Below are 22,960 nucleotides of genomic sequence, written 5' to 3'. Positions count from 1 at the left end.
GTTCCAGGACTAAATTTAGTGGAACACGGAGGGTTTTCAGACAGCGGATATGGACGGTGGCAGCGCACCAGCTGATCAACGCCACCCTGTCATCACAGCCAATCACAGCAAGCCTCACTGAGCTGCCACAGAGCAGCACTTAACAGCACAAAGGAGAGACTCTGTACTCTGGAGTCATAGAGACATGCACAGTGCTGCCAACAGAAATGGTATTATAATTGATATAACTGTCTTTCTTAACAGTCACTTTCACAATAACAAACATCAGACACAAGTTGGAGCTCTCCTACATCAGACACTGGAAACTGGCCCCTGAAGCATGCTGGGAAATACATATTTATAATGGAGAAAAGTGAAGAGTGTTTTGTAAACAATGGTGGAGATGGTTGTGAGCAGTAAACTGAAACTCCACATTTCATAGGTTCAATTTTGAAAGACATCACAGATGCTACAGCCATGTTGTCCTACATACCACATTCTGACATATTTTGGTTTACCTCGGTGTAAGCCTGGGTGACCTGCTCATAAAGGCTCTGGTGGCGGTGGATGGCGAGCTCCAGCTCCTGCATCTCAGACGGTAACCCTCCCTCACTGCAGACTTTACACCAGGCCTCCACCTCCGACAGGAACTGAGAAGGCGACATAGACACATACAGAAATTCATACAAAGTGTGTATTCATATGAAAATGAACCTAACAAGACTAAGAACACATGGAAAAACGCTTAGAAAATCTTGTACAATGCCATGTAGAGTTGTATTCACATTACAGCTGCTGATTTCTAACAACTCTTTACATTCTTATCTGCTTTCACCCTTTCACAATGTGATATCTACCCTCACATTTCTGAGTTTTGGTCCAAAGGATGGTGATGTTGCTTGGCCAGTCATGTGATCTGTCTATCCATCCAATCCACTTTGGTCCAGAGAAAAATATTTCATCAACTACTGGTTAGACTGCCATGACATCTGCATCCCCTTGGGTGCATTGTATCTGTGTTAATCTCCTTTCCTCAAGATCCCTTCTCTCAAAAATGCAAAACAATGTCACCTGATATGCAAAATGATTTATTGTTTTATAAATTCTTGTATTTGCTTTTACAATGTGCCTTCCTTTATTATGTAGTGTCTCCCTTAGCATAATTTTCTTAGTTTATTAAGTACACCTAATTAAAACTAATGCAGTCTAATACAATGGTCCTCCCTTCAGGAAGGTTTCAGTGCACATTTTTGTTGAAACTGTGTTGATTCAGCTATATGGTTCGTTTGGAGGCTGTTAGTCTGCGGTGCTCTTGAACTACATTGCATTATGCTAAAAGGAGTTTCCATTATTTCGTCCACTGCATTCAAATCAATGAAGGTAGGCTAAACAACAGACACACCTCTTTGTATAATGTAGTACAGTTCATAGCACTGCAAAAATGATCATACAGTTGAATCAACACCTCTTTAACACTGTTTCAACAAAACAGAGCATTATAACCTTCATGAAGGAGGATTCATTGCAGGACCACTGTATTGGACTCTATTAGTTTAAGCTGAAAAAAACTGACAACTGAGTGTATGAGTGTGAGGAATAAACGAAAAAAAACCCTGCAAACTCTAGAAGACTAGCAGGGTTTTACATCTTTAGTCTTGTTGCTGTAGTTTTGAAATAATTTATTAACAGGGTTAATGTGGCTGCAAAAATGAAGACAACCTTCACTTCTCTCTCTCTCTCTAAATCTTTCTCATTTACTCTCTTCTCCCATTTACTCTCTCTGTAGTCTTGCCAACTTTCTTAAGCTGGTCTCCCTTTCCTCATCTTGTGTTTCATCTCCTGACACTTTCTTGTTTTCCTGTTTCTCTTCCTCAGTCTCAGCCAATCCCTTCTCTGCCCTCGCCACTCTTGCTTTTCCTGTTTCATCTCCTGCTCTTTCAAATGTACACTTGTAGCTAATGTCAAAAGCCCAGCAGGAATCAAACAAGTCCCATCTGTTGCCATGTCAACCTTCCAAGAATCAGCAGTAGAGCAGTTTGATCTATTAAATATAATCAGACACTAAAAATGTCCCATTTACATTTACATTCTGGACATGTGTCTGCTGCAGAGAGACTCCTAGATCAGACAGACACCAGATCAGCAACCAAACAACAGCAGCCTCACATTAAGTGGAACAGCTTCTCCTCTAATGGCAGAGAAGTCCTTACATCAGGTTAGGAAGAGCGAGTATCAGCTTTTATTTCTGCAATAATGGCCAATGTGGTTCCACCTCGTGTAAACTTTGCTGCCAGCAAAGTTCAGAGGTCAAGCTCTGCTCATGATCTCACCTGTTCAGCCTTCTGGTGAAAGACAGATGACATAGCCAGGATGGTGGAGCGCTCATCGAGTGCAGCAGCAAAACTTTTCCAGTCCTGATCCAGCTGACCTGAGATCTGTTTTATCTGTGTGGAGGCGTAGTGACCGGCCTCAGCCAGTCGGCTCGCCACTGACATGATTCTGTTGATGTTTACATAGGCATTCTGGGAAGAAGGAAAAACCATTAACAACATGCTTTTTGTAACCAACTGACTGATTCTGTTGGTCTGACTGTCATCACTATAACTGCATCAAATTATAGTTAACATCTAGTATAAAATACTGTGTCAAGAAAACTTTAAAATTATTTAAATATTTAAAACTGATCAATTATGCCTTACTACTTTGTATTATACAGATTTGTTTAGTATTAGTATTTGCTTCATTCATTCTGAGTGTAGTTAACACTTGCAGATCTGACTGTGTGTTGATCATACTGGTAACCTCTGCTGTCATGCAGTGATGTACAGTGATGTAATGTGGAAGTGTTATCTACCATGGAGTTCATGGCAAAGTGGTTGTGTTGAGTCTGCAGCTCCACAGCATGTTGGTAACCTCGGCCAATCTCTGTGTGGCTCTGCAGGAACACTTCCTTGTTGTGGCTGATCCAGTCAAACATCTACACAAACACCACACACAGCAACATAAATAACATCTGAAACTACTTCACACATTAATCCTTTCTATCACTGCGAGCACACGCAGCCATGAGAGCACATGTGAAAGACCACTTGATCAATTTGAAAGGATTTCTTAAACTTAAACACTGTTGTCTGACAAACCGTAAACTCAAAGTTCACTTACAGTTTTTGAAGTTGAAATCTGTGAAAAAACCAGTATGTGGACATTCAACTCACATTTCTTTGTCAAATGACTGTTTCTAACGTCAAGAATGAGCTTTCACACTAAAATAAAACTTTTTTCTGCATGTAGAGAAGAGTCATTCAATTGATCTTGACTATGTCATTAATAAACACAGTTACTGGCAATTAGTGACGCGTTAAACTATATTTCATTCTTTGACTGAATCCTTGCATGATTGTTTTTGATCAGAGGGCTTCACACATTATGAAACACATTTTCAAGCAGCTGCCCTGACTAATCTTGTGTGTCTACAACAAAGGAAGTGAGCAAAACGTCACAATAACTGAGAGAAATTGTGGCCAAACTATATAAACATGGCCCAGACTGTAAAAAAAACAAAGGAATATTCCTTTGAAAAACACCAACATCATTTTCTGTTGTTGTTGGCTTCATCTTTACCAGCTTATCAGTGTAAAGCCTAATAGGCCAGGACCAACTTCACGCTTGCTTCTCCATGAAGCAATGAATCAATCTTTGCAGACAGATGGAGGCTGGGGGTGGCCCTGCGTGATTACCATGGTTACCACGACATCTACACAGTCATTTCTCTAGGAGTGTTTTCCACACAACGAACACCTCATCAGGTCTGACTGTTTCCCTGGCTCGACTGCGAGAGGTGAGTGTTTCCCACAGTGTAAACTCATCCGCTCACCCCCACAGCTCCTCAGCGTGACAACGCTGACGTGGGCAAAATGGTTTTCTGATTTTTCTCTGTTTGCTTTACAGCAAATATTTACTGCTCCTGCATGTGGATTTCAATGTGGAACAACGCACCGAGTCAGCTGACGCCTGCCTGTCTGTGCATGCGTGTGTGTTTGTGTGTGTGTGACAGTACAAGCTGCACTCCCATCAACAACACTTGTGATACTACCAAACAACATAAAGCTCTGTTAGGAAGAGACAAGTTGACATGGTTCCGCCATCCTGGATCCATGTATATGACTTTGGTCATCATACAGTATCATCGCCATGACAACTGGTAGTTTTGCATCCGCTCATCTTTAAAACTGTAAGCTTTGTCACCAGGGTGTATTGTTATTTATTAGCTGTGCAGATGTCAACAATCTCACACATCAGTCTGCAGTAATCCTCAGCAGGCATTTTCTGTATTTTTCCATATTACTTTAACTGATCCCTTCATATCAGAGAGCGTGATCTTCCCATATATAGCCTTTTGGAATGAAACTGGAGTAGTTTTGCATGTTGTTGTAAACAGGCTGGTATGTTAATGATGAATGGAATCCAAACATTCACTCACAACCACAGCTAATCACTTAGCTGATGGAAGTGAAGCAATGCTGGCTGATTTTCCACTGGATTAACTGGTAACTGTGTTCCTCTGTTTAGATAAATGCTAAAGGCTAATTTATCCGGACTGCCAAGAAGTTTCCGGAAACATATACAGTGACACAGATGTGTAAAGGGCAGTGAATAAAATATACTGTGTGATACTGTCCTAGAGGAAAGAAAACTGTACAGAAGTACAAATCCTGGATGGATCTGAAGATGAAAATGCAGGAATGAAGGAATGAAGAGGAAATACTAGATGTGCCTCTGCCCTGTAATTTCAAACTGAGGATCATATTATTATACTGAACCAAAGCAGATGATTTGTGTTGATTATGTTATTTTTGCACACAAACTTTTAACAAATATTATGTTCTTCGACTTTCTTGCCTCTCAGTCTATTTTTACATTCCACCCTTTTATGACAACATGATGACTCAGTAAACAGAACGGCTGATCCATCAACAAAAGCAAATATTTAGCACAGCTTTTAATGATCAGAGCATTCGCTCATGATGACTAACTCAACACTTCCCCTGCCCAACATATTCCTGTGGCAATCTGATTTATGAAAGTATCATTGGGGGACTTTTATTGTGAAGCAGCTCCAACGATGCAACATTCAAGTGTTGAGTTAATCTACCTTTTGAGTTTAATCTATATTTTTATGCTCTGGCAGGAATGACGTCTTTGTTTTACACACAATCCATTCCTTTTATCAAGTTCTTGATTTATCACATCTTATACAGCCATTACAATATACAACACATTTATTACACTTGTTGCATTTTCTCTTATTGCACCCCTTAGTGATGATTCCTGCTCATTTGGTGACATCAGGCTCAGGTGTGACTCACCTTCTCAGCGTCCTGTTCGAAGAGGCGGAGCTGAAAGCACTGGTCCAGCTTCAGCTTCCTGACGTGCCACATTTGATGGAGATGCTGCCTCGTGGAGTGGAGCTTATCCAGCAGACTGGCCACCTGGCAAAAGGCAAGAATTAGGAATTAGATTTGTTTGGAGTTAGATCATGTTTCTTATAATGTCTTAGGCATTTGGAGTTCAACTGGTTACATAGACTTGAGGTTCTATTGCTTTCTTTAAAAATGTCATAGTTAATGGTTGGACAGCTTGTCTAATGGTCCCTAAATCCAACATCTAATGTTTATTTTACATTGACTCATTTGGCAGACGCTTTTATCCAAAGCGACTCTCAAGTGAGGGACAACACTAAAGCTTCAGTGCAGTAGGAGACATGTGTAAGTGCTAAGTACTACATCTATTTTTAAGCCACAAATATTAATATAAATGCAATCTTCTGTTTGCAATGTACAGTGTATGTACTTCATGTGCTAAGAAACTCACTGTGTTCTTACACAACCCTCCCTGCAGAGCCCCTCAGTTAATGAGCTAACATGCAGCGAGTACTTCTCATTAGCTGTACTGTGAGCTGTGGGCTTTGGCTCGGTGAGAAAAAACATGAAAGTATGCATTTAATCATCACTTATGGTGCAGCATACTTTTAGTGTTCACAGGCTGTAATGATGAAATATGCTGAATTTTGTTAGGAGCATCACTTAATGAAATCATCAAGATTCATCTTCATAATTGGTAAAAATTGTTAAAAAAAAAATCTGTCTTTGATGTTAATATTCTGTGACAGTCAAAGGGTCAAATTAGCTCTGTGTGTATGAAAGTGTCTACTTGAAGGTAACCATTTCCTTCGTATATCTGACAACAGGCCTGAAAGCATCAGTATAAAACAATGTTTAGTACAGATGATGTATGCGTCTCTAGTTTGTGCTCTGTTCTAACATTATAATCCTAATTTTTAAATACTTGCTATTTAAACAGTATTTTACTGGTGGCTGTTTATGTCATGTAGGCTGACTCAAGTGAGCTCATGTCATGCCACACCCTATTGAGGGGGAACACTAAGCTTGAAACACGCTGCTTACCTATCTGCCTGTTTTGGCACATAAACTCTGACATTTGTCATTTGTTCTGTGTACACTTTTGTTGGTGTATGTGCATCAGAAAGTAATAATAAATCACTGTATTTTTTCACAATCAAGAAGATTTCAGTTGTCTCACTGTTTTTTTCTCTCCGGGCTAGGGCCTTTTTTTTCCTACTGTATTGCAGATAAAATATGATTTTTCAGTGTGGATCGGAAATATGGCCAGTTATACTCCCAGCTGGAGTGAACTTCTCAGGGATAGGTGAATTACCTTGGGAACCAGGCTCTGAAAGTCTGCAGAGCCAGAGATGCAGTTCCTCCCTGAAAAACCATCACTAGATCGGATACACTGCAGCAACCTCTGGCCTTCGCGGTCCAACTCCTCCACTGGAGCCTTCAGCACCTACAGAAGAGGAGGAAAAGAAAGAATAAAAACTTACTTTAATGGCTTGACATGATTCCAACTTGAGAGAACTCCAATGGCTAACACAGAGATCCGCTAACTTCAGGCCAGCGAATGTTTATTTCTTTAGATGTTTCTGCATTTTGTATCAGACTATCCTGACAGTAGCTTTCTCACCTTTTTCTTAAGCTGTGTGTGCTCCTCTATCAACCGACGAGATCCCTCCACATCTGCAGGAAACTCCTTCTTTGAAAGAAGTTCCTGCAACACACAGTACAAGTTTACTTTTTTGGGAAGCATGGCTCATTTAATCCTTTTAAGCCATCCATCAATTTATTTCCCCGATGAGCAATTAATCTATCTGCCCATTCATCTGTCCATCCCCCACCTGCAGGTCCTCCAGTCTGGACAGAAGGTGAACAGCATTGGCCATGAACTCTTCCAAAGAGACTCTCAGCTCCATCCACTCCTCATGGTTGTAGTCCAAAGAGCCCTCAAAGTCGTCTGTCAGCTGGGAGGGATCCACCAGTTTGGCCAGACCTTCAACTGACACCATGCTGGTCTGGTGCACCCAAACAGAAATCCAAGAGGAATATCAAAAATACATGCTTTAGGTAGTTAATTACTGGTATTCTACATTTTGATCGTGCACCTGTCTCTGAACCAAACCGTTTCAGCTGCTTAACTAAACTGTTAGCTAACCCAAACCACACACTTTTAGGTACTGAACTGAAGCCTTAGCTAACGTGTGTCAACCAGTTTCACCTGCAACCGTCAACCCAAACCAAACATTTTTTACCTATCAAACTGAACGATTAGCTATCATTGAGCCAAATTGTTCTCCCTGCAAACATTAGCCGTTAGCTAACCGGCATCAAAATATTATACCTGCAAAATTAAGCTGTTAGCTAATCTGAACCACAGAATTTTACCTTCGAAATTCAGCAGTTAGCTAACATGAACCAAACAATTTTACCAGCAGCATTTAGACGTGAGCTAACCTGATCCAAACATTGTTACTTGTGAAATTTAGCCGTTAGCTAACCTGAACCAAATAATTTCACCTGCGAAATTTAGTCGTTAGCTAACCTGAACCAAACGATGTTACTTGTGAAATTTAGCCGTTAGCTAACTTGAACCAAATAATTTTACCTGCGAAATTTAGCCGTTAGCTAACCTGAACCAAACGATGTTATTTGTGAAATTTAGCCGTTAGCTAACCTGACCCAAACTATTTTATTTGAAAAATGTAGCACGAAGCCAATTAACCTCAATTAAATACCTGCCAAAGTGAAGTGAACTCAACGTTTCATCTGCTAAACCAAACCATTACTTTCTTTTTCTTGAATCAAACTTGAACCTTTAGCTGCAGTTTTATGGGTAGAACCGTTAGCTCACCTTAGCCAAACCCATTACAAAACAGAGATGGGGATTAGTCTTTCTCAAAAACGTACTGTACATGAGAGGTGCAAACTGGGACTAACCTAAACAAAAAATATTTTATGGGACTCACAGATGACATTATTATGTTTACTTCCTGCTTTAGCATACAGTCCTTTCACAGTGAAAACAAAATGAGACTATGTTTTGGCCGAAACACTCACACTCGAAGAAAACAAAGCCCACTGACCTCAAAGGAGAACTTTGCGCTGCCAAAGTTAGTTTTCTGTTTCTGCCAGAAGTTGTCCGGTTTGATGATGAGCGCCACACAGATCTCAGCTGGGAAAAACTCCTGCAGTGTCTTCAGCAGAGGCTTGATCAGTTCCCACTTAGACCCACGCATGTCGATGATAACAGTGAAACCACGTTTACATACATCCTCACTGGTGGGAGAGACAGAATATACAGCAGAGATGCGAGGTTAAGAGGAAATGGTAGAAGAAAAGTAGACCCACAACAATGCTAATGAGATACAGGTAATAAGAAAGAAAAACTGCTGCACACTTCAAAGTAGCCTGAATGAGATCAAAACGTTTGGCACAAAAGCAAATGCAGAAGTTTAGCAATGCTTTGTTTGTCTAATTAAAAGATTAAGAGCTAGTTCACTCAGAGCCACATGAAAACCTGATGCTTTTTTTCCTCTTTTCCAGAGGGAATTCAATTCCAGTATTCCCCCTGTGTGCCTGAGTAACATAGCCACAGTAATTACAGAAGAACCTGCAGGAGAGGGGGACATATGAATCACCATGCTGACTTAAAAATAAAACTGCTTTGGCATTTATAAGGGAACCTTTTAACCGTCAGAGCTACAATGTGTTGTTAGACCACTCATGGTGCCATCCTCCATCACTGAGCAGCTCATAAACGGTCTCCCTACTCCAGTGAAGGGATTTTTACTTTCCAAACAATATTTAGGTCTCAAAGTCACGTTCAATGTCACACATCTTAGTAGAAGTTGATTAATTATCTGCACTGGACTAATAAATTCCAACCCCTCATAAATACTGTCTGTCTCTGACAAATGATGAGCCTGGAAACTTCATCTTTGGAGATATACTACATTTTGGGAAACGTCTCATGTACGTATAAATCTACAACAAGGACACAGTCAGCTTAGCTTTCAGTCAAGACAGGAAACAGAGGGAAACAGCTAGCCTGAAAAAGAAAAACACAACCTTCACCTCCAAAGATCAACAATTAACATGTTATATCTAATTTGTTTAATCTGTTTCAAAAGCGAAGTGTGTAAAGAACATAAAGAGCGCATTTATTGGGGGTTGTGTACCAGACTACTCCTTTGCCTGGAGCATTGATTTCCTGAAGTTTCTACTGCTTCTGTTTACAGCCTTTGTGCTAAGCTAAACTAAGCTAACTGGCTCCTTGTTATAGCCTTATATTTACTTCACACAAGTGGCGCTATCAATTTTCTCATCTCGCAGCAAGGAACTGAATAAGCGCATTTCCCAAAGTGAAGAACTAATCCTTTAACACTTAAATAGACTTTATAAAATTAATTCAGTAATGATTGTTTTCACATGACGGCACAGATCAGACATGTACTGCTAACCTGAAAGCAGGGTAAAAAAATTAAAATACATATTTTCAGATCTGTTTTTGGCCACATTCACATGTATGTAAATAAATAACATATGAAGACACCTGAATTCCTTCCAGACGGTTAATTAGCTTGAAATATACAAACAAATAAATTGGAGAAAGGGGAACATTTAGATTAGGGAGTCAATCACCGCAGCAATTAAGTTTGAAGAGTTTAGTCAAAACAACACTGAACATGAAGTAGGACAACACTTGTAGCTAAACAGATATTTCCCGCTGACCAGTTGCTGCTCAGAAACCAGTGCAGTGCCAGCTGTGTATGCTGGAGTATAATGGGCCATCAATTCAGCTGATGCTGATTGGGGAGTAAAAATATACTGAAATTACCTCACCTCCACAAACACTCACACCCAGCCTCTATTAATATACATTTAACTACAGCACATCCATTATAATCTGCCTCAGGGAAGCACAAACTCCACTCGTCACCATGGAAACAGCAGCTCGATTAGCAGGAAGAAGCAGAGCGGGACTGATGGGGACTGAATGATAAGACAGGGTTTGGGCTAGTTTGGTTCAATGACAATGTTTTTCTAATCAGCCAGGTAAATGTGTTAACATGCACATCAGTCACTCAATGCAGCACCAAGGACAGACTACACCGAAAACTCTCCCTCTTGTGGCGTTCAAGGACACTCTTTTATTTACACACTATTTCACATTCAGTGATTTATGTGTGTTTTTGTATTTGATTTTCTTATAAAAGAGCTTATCAGTGCAATGCTTTTTAGCAGATGACTATCAATTCTTGATGTCAGGGCGTCCTTGAATGCACCACCAGAGGAGTTTTTGGGTCTGTTTTTGAACAAAACTAAAAAATAAAGCCACTAAATTTTCTACAGATGATCTCAGGCTAATTTCCTTTCATTTCATTACACCACTTAAAATAGTTTTAAAAAGAGAATCTGTGTTAACAACGGACACATTTAGAGAGTCACAGGGACTGGTGTTTCTCTGGACCAGCTCATCCCTGGTAACGTCCTCACACTGTGATGAGGGGCCAGAGGAATAAATGGACCTGAAGTTAAGTGTGACAGACTCGCTGCTGTCTGCTGCAAACACTGCAGCTTTCATGCTGATGCAAATCAAACGCTGCTCTCCATCTGTTGCTGCGATGGAGAAGAAAGGAGCGTTTGATTTCGCAGTGTGGACAGCACTGAGGCACTCCACATGCACTCTATCCTCAACTTCTTCCTTCAAGTATCTGTCACAATTAAGTCTAATTCACCAAGTGTAATTGTCCTGAAGCACAACTCTGAATAAGAAGATAACAACGATAAATAGTAACTGTAAATGTGATAAAATATAATATAAAACTAAGTATGAACATTTTACAAACACATATGTGTTTGTGTGTGACGGGAATGTGTGTACCTGGGAACAGTAGACAGGTAGGTTACCAGCCTCCTCAGGTCTTCCTGTTTTATTCGGTCGTGGTTACTCCTGGCAGGAAACGTCAGGATTGGTCCTCCTCTTTTGTCTCGCCCACCTGTGTTCACACATGCAAACAAATGATTAGTATGATGTCTAATGATGCCACATACGTTGTGTTTAACAGCCGTTCCTATTATTGTCAACAAATCCCATATTAAGGCCAAAACCAACGATGAACTTATCCTACTAGAGTACTGTTGGTGTACTCACAGCCTGAGATATTAGCATGAAGAAACTGACACAGAGCCTTTCAGAGACATTCCTTACAATGAAGAGCAGCAGTAGTAGTTGTAGTATAGTACTAGTAGTATTAAACTTTGTAGTAGCAGCAGTATGGTAGTAGCAGGACTAGCAGCAGCTGTAGAGGAAGTAGTAGTAGTAGCAGTAGTTTTAGTAATACTACTAGTAGCACTGGCAGAAGCAGGTGCAATAGAGTAGTAGTTATGGCAATAGAAGTATTAGCAGTAATAGTACTATTAGAAGTAGTTGTAGCATCAGCAGTACTAGCACTACTAGTAACAGAGCAGCATCAGTACCAGCAGCTGTGGTGGTAGCAGTAGTTGTGGTAGAAGTTGTAAAAGTAGTAGTACAAGTTATAAGCTATTACTGCTACTACTACTTCTACTAGTGTAGTGGATTCTACTACTAGTAACTGAAGATAAAGCAGTAGTAGTAGCAACAGATATTATATTATAGCATTAAAGTAAGAACAAAATACAGACACAAAGTCAATGAGGTAACCATTAAAGAACTGTTAGAGCAGATATTACTCTACACTAGAACCGCTATCTCTTCATTATCACCAAAAAAACCCACATCAGTGTTAATCTGCACATCATTCTCCTCTAATAGCTTTAATATCTCCGTATCAGTAACATAAGTCCCAGCACAGCTACGTCTGTGGGTCCGCAGACTTTCCACAGCCTCTGAAACACAAACTCTCTCCCTCTCCCTCTCTGTGATAAATTATGTGTGTGGAGATGTTTTGGTTAGATTAATGTAAGAAACACAAATCACACTGTTTATGAAACTGCTACTCAGACGTGGAAAATCGGTCTGTGTGTGTGCGTTTAAGTGTGTGATTTGGGAGGAAGTGCACTGCTGTAATCTGAGGAGGAATCTTGATGACTGATTGCTGTTGTGACTCTCTCTCTCTCTCTCTCTCTCTCTCTCCCTTCCTTTTCTTTTCTCTAGGTCTCTCTCCCATTCTCTCTTTCTCATTCAGAGTTACTTTTTCACTGGTGCACATTACTACAGTAGAGCGAGAAAGAACCAGAACTCAAACACTACTAAAACTGATCAAATAATGAAAAACAGCACTTAAATCTTATGTTATAGTGCAAGTACATAGAGTTTAATATACTCCTTAATTATTATATATTACATTAATGTGTAATTAAGCTGAGCATTTCAAAATTTTTCAAAAAGTTCACTATTAAACGCCTTATAGTACAACTTTATAACAGCATCATGGGTTTACCTGGTTCCTAGAGACCAGGTGAGACCAGATTCTGGATCTGAGCAGTCCCTTTCTGATCTGGTCTCTTTTTCAATAATAATTTAAGAGATTGGATTCACGTAGTTTTCCCTGAGACCGTTTTAGCTTTGGTCTCTCTGTAGAGATGACAATACAAGCAGGGGGACACAAGTTTCAAAATAATAGCACAAAAACACTGAGGCTTATGCTCGTGTGTACTTTGTATTTATGTATTTTTGCAACCTGTGCTTGGACTCTTAATTCACAGCAGCTTTTTGTAGTAAGAAATTTAGGTTTTCAATATTTCAGGACCCATTTTTGATTGGTCAACTTCTTGTTTGTGCAGATTCTAAATACATCTCATGGCTGAGTGTGACGGCCTGTGGGGTGAATTCGCTCCTGTGTCTGCTCTCCCTGCTTGTTTTGGCCCACAGTGATGTGTAGCGCCGGTCATGGGGGAGAAGTTCACATAAGTCATGCTCAGGGTGTGAAGGGCCTGTGATGATTTTCCCTGCCTGTTTCCTGACTCAGGAGGTGAGCAGTTCCTGGTCCGCATCAATGATCTTTTCTGCAGTCCTGAAGGTTTCTATGGCTGTCACAGTACGATTGAGTGGGATCTGTGTGTGTATGTTTGTGCGTGTGTGTGTGTGGGGGTGGGGGGGTGGGGGCGTCCACTGTCATATCCACAGTGTTCAGCTTCAAGTTGATTTGACAACACTAGGGGGAGAACTGTTCCACCTCCCATCTGTATGCAGACTTCTCTCTGTCTTGGATGAGGCCGCTGACCTTGAGTTTGACAGAAGGGTCCCCAGACCATTGGTGGGAGGTGCACTGACAAGTTAGAGATCTAAGGCCGTATTAACAAAACACCCCAAAGCTAAAAATAGCTCCAAGCTGGCAGATGTAAGAGAAACTAACCCTAACCCTAAAAATAAGGTGTGTCAATCTTAGCTTTATGACTCCAAAGATTTTGGTCCAAGAGTAAATCACAAAACACTTCAGCTGAGACTTTATCACGATCACTCAGCTGCTGTAGGAAATGCACCTTGCTGACTCAATGTTTTGGAATAATACAACGATAAATAACTTTTAAAAGCATATTTTCATGGCGGTGAGCTAATAAAGATCCAATCAGCTCACCAACAAATCAAAACAATCCAATAACGCTGCTCATGATAATTTGCACAACTCTGCACTTCTATGACTCTGGAAAAAAAACAAAAAACAAAAAAAACAGTTTGCAGCATTGATGAGCTCATATCACAGCCATCTGTTAGGAGAATTAATCAAACTAAAATGTAATGTAATGCATCACTGTAATGTAATGTTGCATAAATTAAGCTGGTTTATGGCCATCGCTGGGTTTCCACCAAAAACTGAAAATGTAGATGTTCCCTATTAAAGTAGTAAAGTTCAGCCAGCTGAAAAAATATGACATTCAACAAAATCTATGATAGTTAATAAAACGTCTGTCTGTCTGTCTGCCTGCCTGTCTGTCTGCCTGCCTGCCGGTCTGCCTGTCTGCCTGCCTGCCGTCTGCCTGCCTGCCTGTCAGTCTGCCTGCCTGCCTGTCTGTCTGTCTGTCTGCCTGCCTGTCTGCCTGTCTGCCTGCCTGTCTGCCTGTCTGCCTGCCTGTCTCCCTGTCTGCCTGTCTGCCTGCCTGCCTGTCGGTCTGTCTGCCTGCCTGCCTGCCTGTCGGTCTGCCTGCCTGCCTGTCTGCCTGTCTGCCTGTCTGCCTGCCTGCCTGTCGGTCTGTCTGCCTGCCTGCCTGCCTGTCGGTCTGCCTGCCTGCCTGTCTGCCTGTCTGCCTGTCTGTCTGCCTGCCTGCCTGTCTGCCTGCCTGTCGGTCTGCCTGCCTGTCGGTCTGCCTGCCTGCCTGTCTGTCGGTCTGCCTACTTCAGTGAGTTTATAGCACTCCTGCGTTCTGCTCCACTTTCAGATCTGTCCTGATAAACGTGGGCTCATCACACTTAGTTGTGATCTCAGTAACTTCCCTGACTTGTGTGTGAAACCAGAACTTCCAGATTCTGTTCCAAAAGTAATAATAAAAAATAATAAATAATAAAATAAAAAAAAATAAAAAAAACTCATTCAAAATCCCACTGACACTTAAAACAACTCTAATAGCTAAAAATCCAGCACTGGAGCAGAGCCTCGACAGTATGTCCTGTGGCTAGCTTCATATGTTTAGATAAGGACGGTTTGTTGATAAACAATCTAGTATCTTGTTTACTCATTATTTATGTTTTGAGTAGCCTTCAACAAACACTATTTCCCATAAGCCCCAGATGCTGGTAGGCGGAGCTTCACGGCTCAACAGAAGATGCGAGTCCATGAGCGAGTCGAGGGGGCGTGGTTAGTTGAGACGTGTCTGTAATAACAGCAGCAGATGACAACAGAAGAGAGCGCTGGTGAATTTTATGTACATGGATGAAACTAAGACGTAAGTACCCACACTGCCAAAACTTGTAGTTTTTATCATGGGAGCTGTAGTTTTTCTGTAATCAAAAAGTGGCCTTTGCATAACTGTGTTGAAAATCGCAAAAAGTGGCTGTTGTGGATGTTGATTTGTCGTAGAATATGGAAAGTAACACGATAAGAAAAGCTGAATGAGAGATTGCACTGAGTTGCAGAGGCCAGTCCAGACGTGATGTCATGGCTTCACTCTCCACTGGGCCTCGAAAATCCTGTCCTGGACCCCAAGGTTCAGTGATTTGACTACAACACCCACCTGACACGAAGGCAACTTTCTCCTTCAGCACAGGAAGAACATCAGACGCCTTGATGCCTTCAGTCCTGAATGACCCTGGGTAGCAACAGAGAAACAGTCAGTCAGGGGAGATTTCAGCTTTTAGCATTAATCCCATTATCAGATCAACATTCCTGTGAGAAAGAACATACACCCACACACACACCCACACACACACACACACTCACACACTCACACACACACCCACACACACACAGAAATCCAGCTTTGACAGTTATCTTGGTCTTTTAGTCTTTAACGTGCAGTGGCGTTGTTGTTGGCATTGAATCATGTGTGTACAGTACGTGGTGAAATTCAGTTCGTCGTCATCCCTCCATCCTTTATAATCTTCATATCTTTATGATTTCAGTCTCCTGGTCTTGTTCTCTTTCCTTCCCTCTCCGCTCATCTGGTCATCCGTCTGTCACGTTATGAAATCACTCTCTCTCTCGTCTCTGTTAATGCTCTCTCTACCCGCTCACCTCTCTCCCTCTCTCAGTAGAAAACAAGCCCAAATGTCCATGTCCTGCTGTGTGTATGTGCATGTGATACACTGTCCTGGCTGCAAAAACACACACACACACACACACACACACACACACACACACACACACACACACACAAATTTCAAGAACATTCCACAGTGAGAACGCTAAGTCGGCAAAATCTATCTCAGGACACAGAAAGAGAGAGAAGAGAAAGAAAGAGAGACATCAGCTCTGATTGAATCTATTCCTTCATTTTAAGAGTGGATGTAATGTTTTAAAGCACCGGCTACAAACACAGAACAGTTTTAAATTCATGAAAATAAGAAATAGCCCAATAGAAACGAGGCTGAAGGGGCCACTTTAATATTCAAGCCAGATCTGAGTACCTTTATGGTCCGACCGAAAACGCCTCATTTGATTTCATTACCTAAGGAGGAAATGAGTAAATCTCACCAGCTTCAGTGAGCCAATCAGCACGCAGCATGCTTGGACCAAGATCTATTAATGCTGGTGATTGGCGTAATGTGTATTGTAATGTTCTTTTTGTTAAAATGGATTTCATCATAAAAAGTATCGGCATCAAATTCAAAGTATCGCAAGGTAGGTAGACTGATCCATTAAAGTTATTTTTAACCACCAGAGGTTATGTGGAGTAAGCGACACACACACACACACACACACACTTATAAAGCATGTATGACTGTATAATATTTTCAATAACTGAAATTGCATTTTGTTAAATAATAAACTCTGGTTGACTTTTTATGTCGGCGTGTGTAACAGTGCTCCAGTGGTTTACAGAAATACTACTGATCTAAGCCTGATGGATTGGTTTAACCTACAGAGATGTGTCAGAGATTTTATCCACACTCGTGTTTTTGAATGTTTTACTTCTTCAACCGCAAATTATGTCACTTTTCAAACCACCAGGCCGCCACTGATTTACATTCTTTTCTCAATGGCAGATTCTTGGAAGAAATGGATGGAGTTGTCTAATCCATGACAGGGATAATCAAATCTACACAAAAAATGTCGCATTAACTTGTACAGCAGTAAAAAATCTTTCAATCAATCTGCAATAAAGCTGCATTATCGAGCAGCAACTGTGAAGACATGAATGAAAACCAGATGCCTGGAATAAAACATCAAAAAAAATCATAAAGATACAGCAAAACGGTTAGCTGTGATGCTAAATATATGTGAGTAAAACATGCTAAACCACTGGAGCGGTGCTTTAGAAAGTTAACTGCAGTTCAGCCGCCCTCAATGTGACTTTCATTTCTCTCTTCTGGATGTTAATGTTCAAGTTGCTCATCTGTGTTGCTTCCAGCCTCCGCTAGTGAAGTTACAATAAAATGTCATGTATTATTTCATGCGCACACAGTCAGAGCTGTTTTCCAAGCACAATGTGTCGGCATTTAAAAACCCCATTCAAACAAATACTGCTCTGTGCTTTCATGTTCTGTAGCATCTTTTTTCTGGTCTTATCTGTTTTAAATTTGGCTGAAGTTTGAAGTCAGGACATGTGCTGCCCTCTTGTATTTATCTGCATTTTTATTCCATTAGTTTCCTACGACATAAACAGCTGAAAGCAATTAGAAAATCTCTCAACTACATATTATATGAATGAGTAGGATCACGTACTAACTTGACACTAACATGACAGATGTTCCTGAACACTGATGCGGATGTTTGCATGCCGCACAGCTCAGACAGAGGTGAGGTTCTGTGCTAAGCAGCTGAGAGACAATAGGAGTTTTGTCGTTGCCCCATTTTCCTGAAGTGAAAATCAAATCAGATCATCACAGCTGGTTCCTGATGCAAAGTGTGACCTGGAATTGAACCCAACAGGTCCTACAGGTAATCAGGAACTTACAGTACCCTCCCACTTCAAGCACAGTGTGTTAGCTAAAGACAAAACACAGTAGCTGTGTTTCAAAAACAAATCGTCATCCGACTGCGTACTTTGAAAAGAAAGGATCTAAAAAACACCGCAGCAGACAGTTTCACGATCTTCCTCCAGGATGGAGACACTGTTTGCTGGTTGGAGACTGGAGGTGAAGCCAGTCCAGAACAGATGAGTTTGTGTTTGTGTGTCTTTATGTTCAAATAAAAATAATACTTGCATAGAAAAACAGTTTGTGCTCCAGGAAACAAAGGAAAGAACAAAGAGAGGAGAGTCTGCTGCCAACGTCCACAGCTTATCCTCCAATGGCATAAAACATACAGCAGAGGAAAGGAGTGTTTGTGTGTGTGTGTGTGTGTGTGTGTGTGTGTGTGTGTGTGTGTGTGTGTGTGTGAATGGGATGGGCGGGTGAATGTGTGAGAATCGTTTGTCCGTTACTGTTCGGAGGAAACAGGGAAAAAGCTTTTGTCATTTCAACACACACACACACACACACACACACACACACACACAGGAAGCTGTCAGTCTTGTCAGGACAAACACACACACACACACACACACACGCACATTTCAGTTTTTTTTCGGGCCATGATTTTCATCTGGTCTCTGACAGGAACGTGATGGTGAGTCAGAGTTAGTCACAGTCACGTGGTTGAGCAGCAGAGGTTCGGTTCCTGTGTGGAACCACAGAGACTCACAAGAACCTGATGATGGGAGAACACGGTGAAGCTTCGGCCGTCACAGAAGTCTCCGACTGTTAACTACACTACACTCAGTTATACTCCGTTATTTACCCAACGTATTTGTAAGATAGTTTATTAATATATTCATTTAACTTCTAGGAGACAGGGTTGAGCAAACTAATCATACTAATGGATGTACAGGTATTGAAACCAGGATAAAAACGTTTTGTTGAAATAAATACTTTCAGTTGTCAGAATGTGTTGAACCTTTTTTAGTTGTTATACTGTTTTTAATATGATCTCACATTCTCTCTGTCCGTCTCTGTAACTGTTGTTTCTCTCCAGGAAAAGAAAAGAGAGTGACAGAGAGGATTATGCAAATGTTTTAAACTGTCGATACACCTGCACAAAGGAAAACACAGACACACACACACACACAGACACACACACACTTGTTTTGCCACAGCAGGACACTGCTTTGGCATCACATCAATATACGGAGCAATTCTTACTCTGGCTTGAATCATTAACATTATATAAACACAATTTTAACCGTAAGCATAAAGCAAGTCTTATCCCTAAAACTGAATGCTTTGTCCCCAGATGGGAGGAGAGTCCAACACACTGTGACTGTGTGACACACACAAGAGAAAGAGAGAGACAGAGAAAGAAAGAAGAAGGAGTGAGATTATCTTTCTGAAAAAGATCTGCATGCATTTTACGATTTTTACAATTCTCCCCAAACGTGGAAAGACTCTCCCAGTCGTCTCATCATCATTCATTTCCAAACACAATCAACTCCAGAAGAAAAACCACGTCTGATTGAATCCTAGTGGCTCAGTCAGGTGGTGAAAGCTTAGAGTCCTCAAATCCTGCAAACTACAAGCTTACGGTCTCCCCGTCTCCCCACTGACTGTCCACGCTGACCTCAACTGTCTCTCCCAGCGCAGCGCCGACTCTCCACAGCGTGAGAATTCACTCGTCACGGTCAAATCAAGCTCTGATTGACCTTTGTATTATATAACTGTGTTTCCTGCTTTAGGACAAAATCTATAAACAGAGAGTCAGGATGTACAGCCATTAGACGACAAGTCGTTTTTAATTGTTAGCGAATTGTAAATTGCACAATAGAAGTATTAGGGGCGATGTTTTCACTGCATTTATTCAGCCTGAACTTTGTGCATATTCTAGTCTACTTATCACCCGCTAGCAGCCGTCACTCTGTCGCTCACACAGTCACTGGAACAGCAGGAGCCCCATGATGCTCTGCTCTGTTCATCTGCTGCTACGGAATAATGCTGACGGACGCAGCTGCTGTTGATATTAACTCATCACTTCTTGAATGTGCCTCATAATAAAAGGCTGCAGTGGGACTTTATTTTGAAACCACTCCCAGAGGTGTTTTCAGCAGCAGCAGCAAGGTTAAAAAAGTTGACTCTATAAAGTTAATTAAGACATTTTTCTGCGCTTTGTGGCGGGACGTCAGTTTGAAACATAGCAAGGAGAAATTGTATTTTATCACTGAGAAAGAAAGACAATGTTTGGTTTAAGGAGAAATAATAATAATATTAATAATAAAAGAATCTGCATATTTATATGTTTATTTGTGTATTTATGTGTAAAAAAAGTTTACAAAGTGCTTCACAGAAATTAAAGGTCCCATATTTTTCACTTCCTGTGTTTTATTTGAAGCGTTGATCCATGAGAAGATATATTTGTGGTTTAAGAACCAAAAACCATCTCAGTGTAGTTTTACATCTCCTCTCTCAGGCTTCTCTCTGGAGCTCTAGTAACAACAGGTCGGTGACCCAATCAGAAGAGAGGAGGCTCTGAGCTTCTCTTCTGATTGGCTGACTGTTTTCGGAGTTATCAAATCAAAATACAGCAGATTTCAGGTAAAACACTCAGAGAAATGAAATCCTGCAAGTTTGGATGGTGGGTCCAGGTGGGCGGGGCTTGGGGCATGGCTGAGAGGGGTGACTGTTTCGTTGTGACATCACAAAGTTCCAGAAGTCCTGACGGCTGGTTTTAAGGCTCAGTTTCTGAATACAGGCTGTGTGCATTTCTCTGTGGACTGAGGCTTTGATACTTTCACAGTATTAATATAGAAGCTAGACCTGATCTATAATCACACTACACATGGACAGAGACCTTTATACAATATGAGACCTTTAAAAAACACACTGCAATCATATAATAGAGAACAGAGATAAAATACAGTGAAATAAAAAAAACTTAAAATGATTAAAAGAATAAAAGCATAATACAAATAGAAACTCAATTAAAAGCCTTTTTAAAAAAATGAGTTTTTAAAAGAGGACACTGAGGACTGAGAGACACACAGGTGGTCGAATCGAGAATTGGAAAAAGTAATTAAAAAAAAAAAAGACAGTTATTTTTGTCCTAACCAGCCAGTGGCAAGTGACATATCCGTCCCGAGGTACTAGTTCCTTTAAATTTTTAATGCTGATCAAAGAAATATGCCGATTTACAAGTTGCCACAAACAGTAAATCTGTGTCAATCTCATTCAAGCTTGTCACAGTTTTTGTCTTTGGCACATTAATGACATGTGCATCCTTAATCCTACTGCCTCTGACTGGATCACATGGGTGAGAAAAGCCTCTAATGAAGCCACTGCCAGACCTGTTTGAAATGCTGATAAATCAGAGGTGAAGGCAGCAATTCAGAGGTGTGAAACTGGCCTATAGTAATCCTCCTTTAGGTATTTAGTGTGATGCATTAGACGAGTTAGACACGGTGTTTCTGCCTTCAGCAGGAGATGATAAAAACGTAAGTCGCAGGTGTTCACATGCAGTAATTCGTTCTTCTTTTCTATTATGATCAGATTTGCATTAGAAACGGGATGTCGGTCTGCGCTCCCCCTCAATATCCACATGAACACAATTTGTTTCCTTTCTTCTTCTTGTGATGGTGAGACAGCAGAGGCTGCTGCATCAAGTAAATAAAATAAACACGTCGCCTCTGTGGGCTCCCGGAGGGGAAACAGAGAGGACGGACAAAAAGAAAGAACATGTTGACTATGCTTTCATCTCTCCGCCGCCGTCTCCGTCCTTCTCTCCATCAGCTCCTCTCTCTTACTCACACAACACATTTCATTAGCATAACGTTGCGGCCAAAGAATCCACACAAGTTTTAAAGCTTTAAAAAGCTTTAGTAAGTTGCTCTCAGGTATTCAAATAAATGTCTGGCATGTTTTGTTCTCATCCTTCTCCTTCTGTATCTCCCTCCCTCCCTCTCTCTCTCACACACACACTTTTGATCCAGCATAAGTTTTCTTCATCAGAGATGTTCACCACATAAACACACACAGTGTGTGTTTGTACAGTAGCGATAGAGCGGTGATTACAGCAGCATATGGCTGTTAAACACACGAGACTAAATAACTTGGGGCCACTGAATTGACTTGACATACGCTTCTGTGTGTGTGTGTGTGTGTGTGTGTGTTTGTGTGTGTGTGTGTGTTTTAGTGAACTCTCCATCATCCATACAAGAGAGAGATTTAATTCCACCAGCAATTATCAGACTAAATGAGTCTGAGTCTGGGAGCTGAAACAGTAGATCCAGCATTAAAGCCCAGAGTAACAGTGGTGCCAGCAGCATCAGCAGCATCAGCAGCAGTAATGAAATCAGAGATATTAACAGGATGGAAGTTTTAAAATAAATCAGTCAGTGTTTAAACCTTTTCTGTCGGACTGTAATGATTTTTAATGACATGAAACAGAGGAAATTAGGAACGTTTCAGAACCTGTGACCGAGAAATCTTAATAAATCGATGAAATGATTATTAAGCGTAAGATTGCACAGGGTTTATTCAATTGTAAATGAAAGGTAGTCTATAATGGCTGCTTGCAGGTGCGTGCTAGCCAACGGTGGGTTGTTTTCTCCTGTTTTTCCTGAACCAAACAGTAGCAAGTGATGAGTCCATCCCGTCGACGTCAACAGTTAACAGTTTTTTTTTTACAATAATCAAAGAAATATGTCAGTTTAAGAGCTGTTATTCTGTAAAGCTGTGTTGTCATGTAGTTATCCAGCGATGTAGGAAGAAACGGCTTTCAGCGGGCACAAACCCAGACCTCCATATTTGAATTGCAAAATAGTCTGAGATGTGGGAGGTGATGGGACAGATCCAGTCATTTCACACAGCACACTCTGTGTTTACATTGACGTGACGAAGCCTCGCAGCCGCAGGAATTAGGACTCTTGTCCATCGGGATTAAAGGAGGAAGTCAGCTGACGTTAATATAGAGCTGTTTGTTTCCTGTTTCCTACCGTGAGTCATTGTTGGCATCTTTTTTAAA

At 40.9% G+C, this 22,960-nt stretch overlaps 1 protein-coding gene across 1 annotated transcript in view; it reads right to left on the bottom strand.

Annotated features, from left to right (window-relative positions):
• Positions 1–22,960, bottom strand: part of LOC111218041 (kalirin-like) — a 96,385-nt gene that overhangs the window by 41,548 nt on the left and 31,877 nt on the right. Inside the window, exons 2-11 of the mRNA XM_022740131.1 lie at positions 15,546–15,620; positions 11,278–11,392; positions 8,477–8,669; positions 7,235–7,408; positions 7,024–7,107; positions 6,715–6,846; positions 5,346–5,468; positions 2,834–2,956; positions 2,310–2,501; positions 498–629 (exon numbers count right to left, since the gene is read on the bottom strand). Coding sequence (XP_022595852.1) covers positions 498–629; positions 2,310–2,501; positions 2,834–2,956; positions 5,346–5,468; positions 6,715–6,846; positions 7,024–7,107; positions 7,235–7,408; positions 8,477–8,669; positions 11,278–11,392; positions 15,546–15,620 — 1,343 coding nt within the window. The remainder of the gene's footprint in view (positions 1–497; positions 630–2,309; positions 2,502–2,833; positions 2,957–5,345; positions 5,469–6,714; positions 6,847–7,023; positions 7,108–7,234; positions 7,409–8,476; positions 8,670–11,277; positions 11,393–15,545; positions 15,621–22,960) is intronic.

The sequence above is a fragment of the Seriola dumerili genome, unplaced genomic scaffold (assembly GCF_002260705.1).
Source record: "Seriola dumerili isolate Sdu_G_001 unplaced genomic scaffold, Sdu_1.0 BDQW01000052.1, whole genome shotgun sequence".
In the NCBI taxonomy this organism is placed as follows: domain Eukaryota; kingdom Metazoa; phylum Chordata; class Actinopteri; order Carangiformes; family Carangidae; genus Seriola; species Seriola dumerili.
This window is presented reverse-complemented; position numbering and strand designations above follow the sequence as displayed.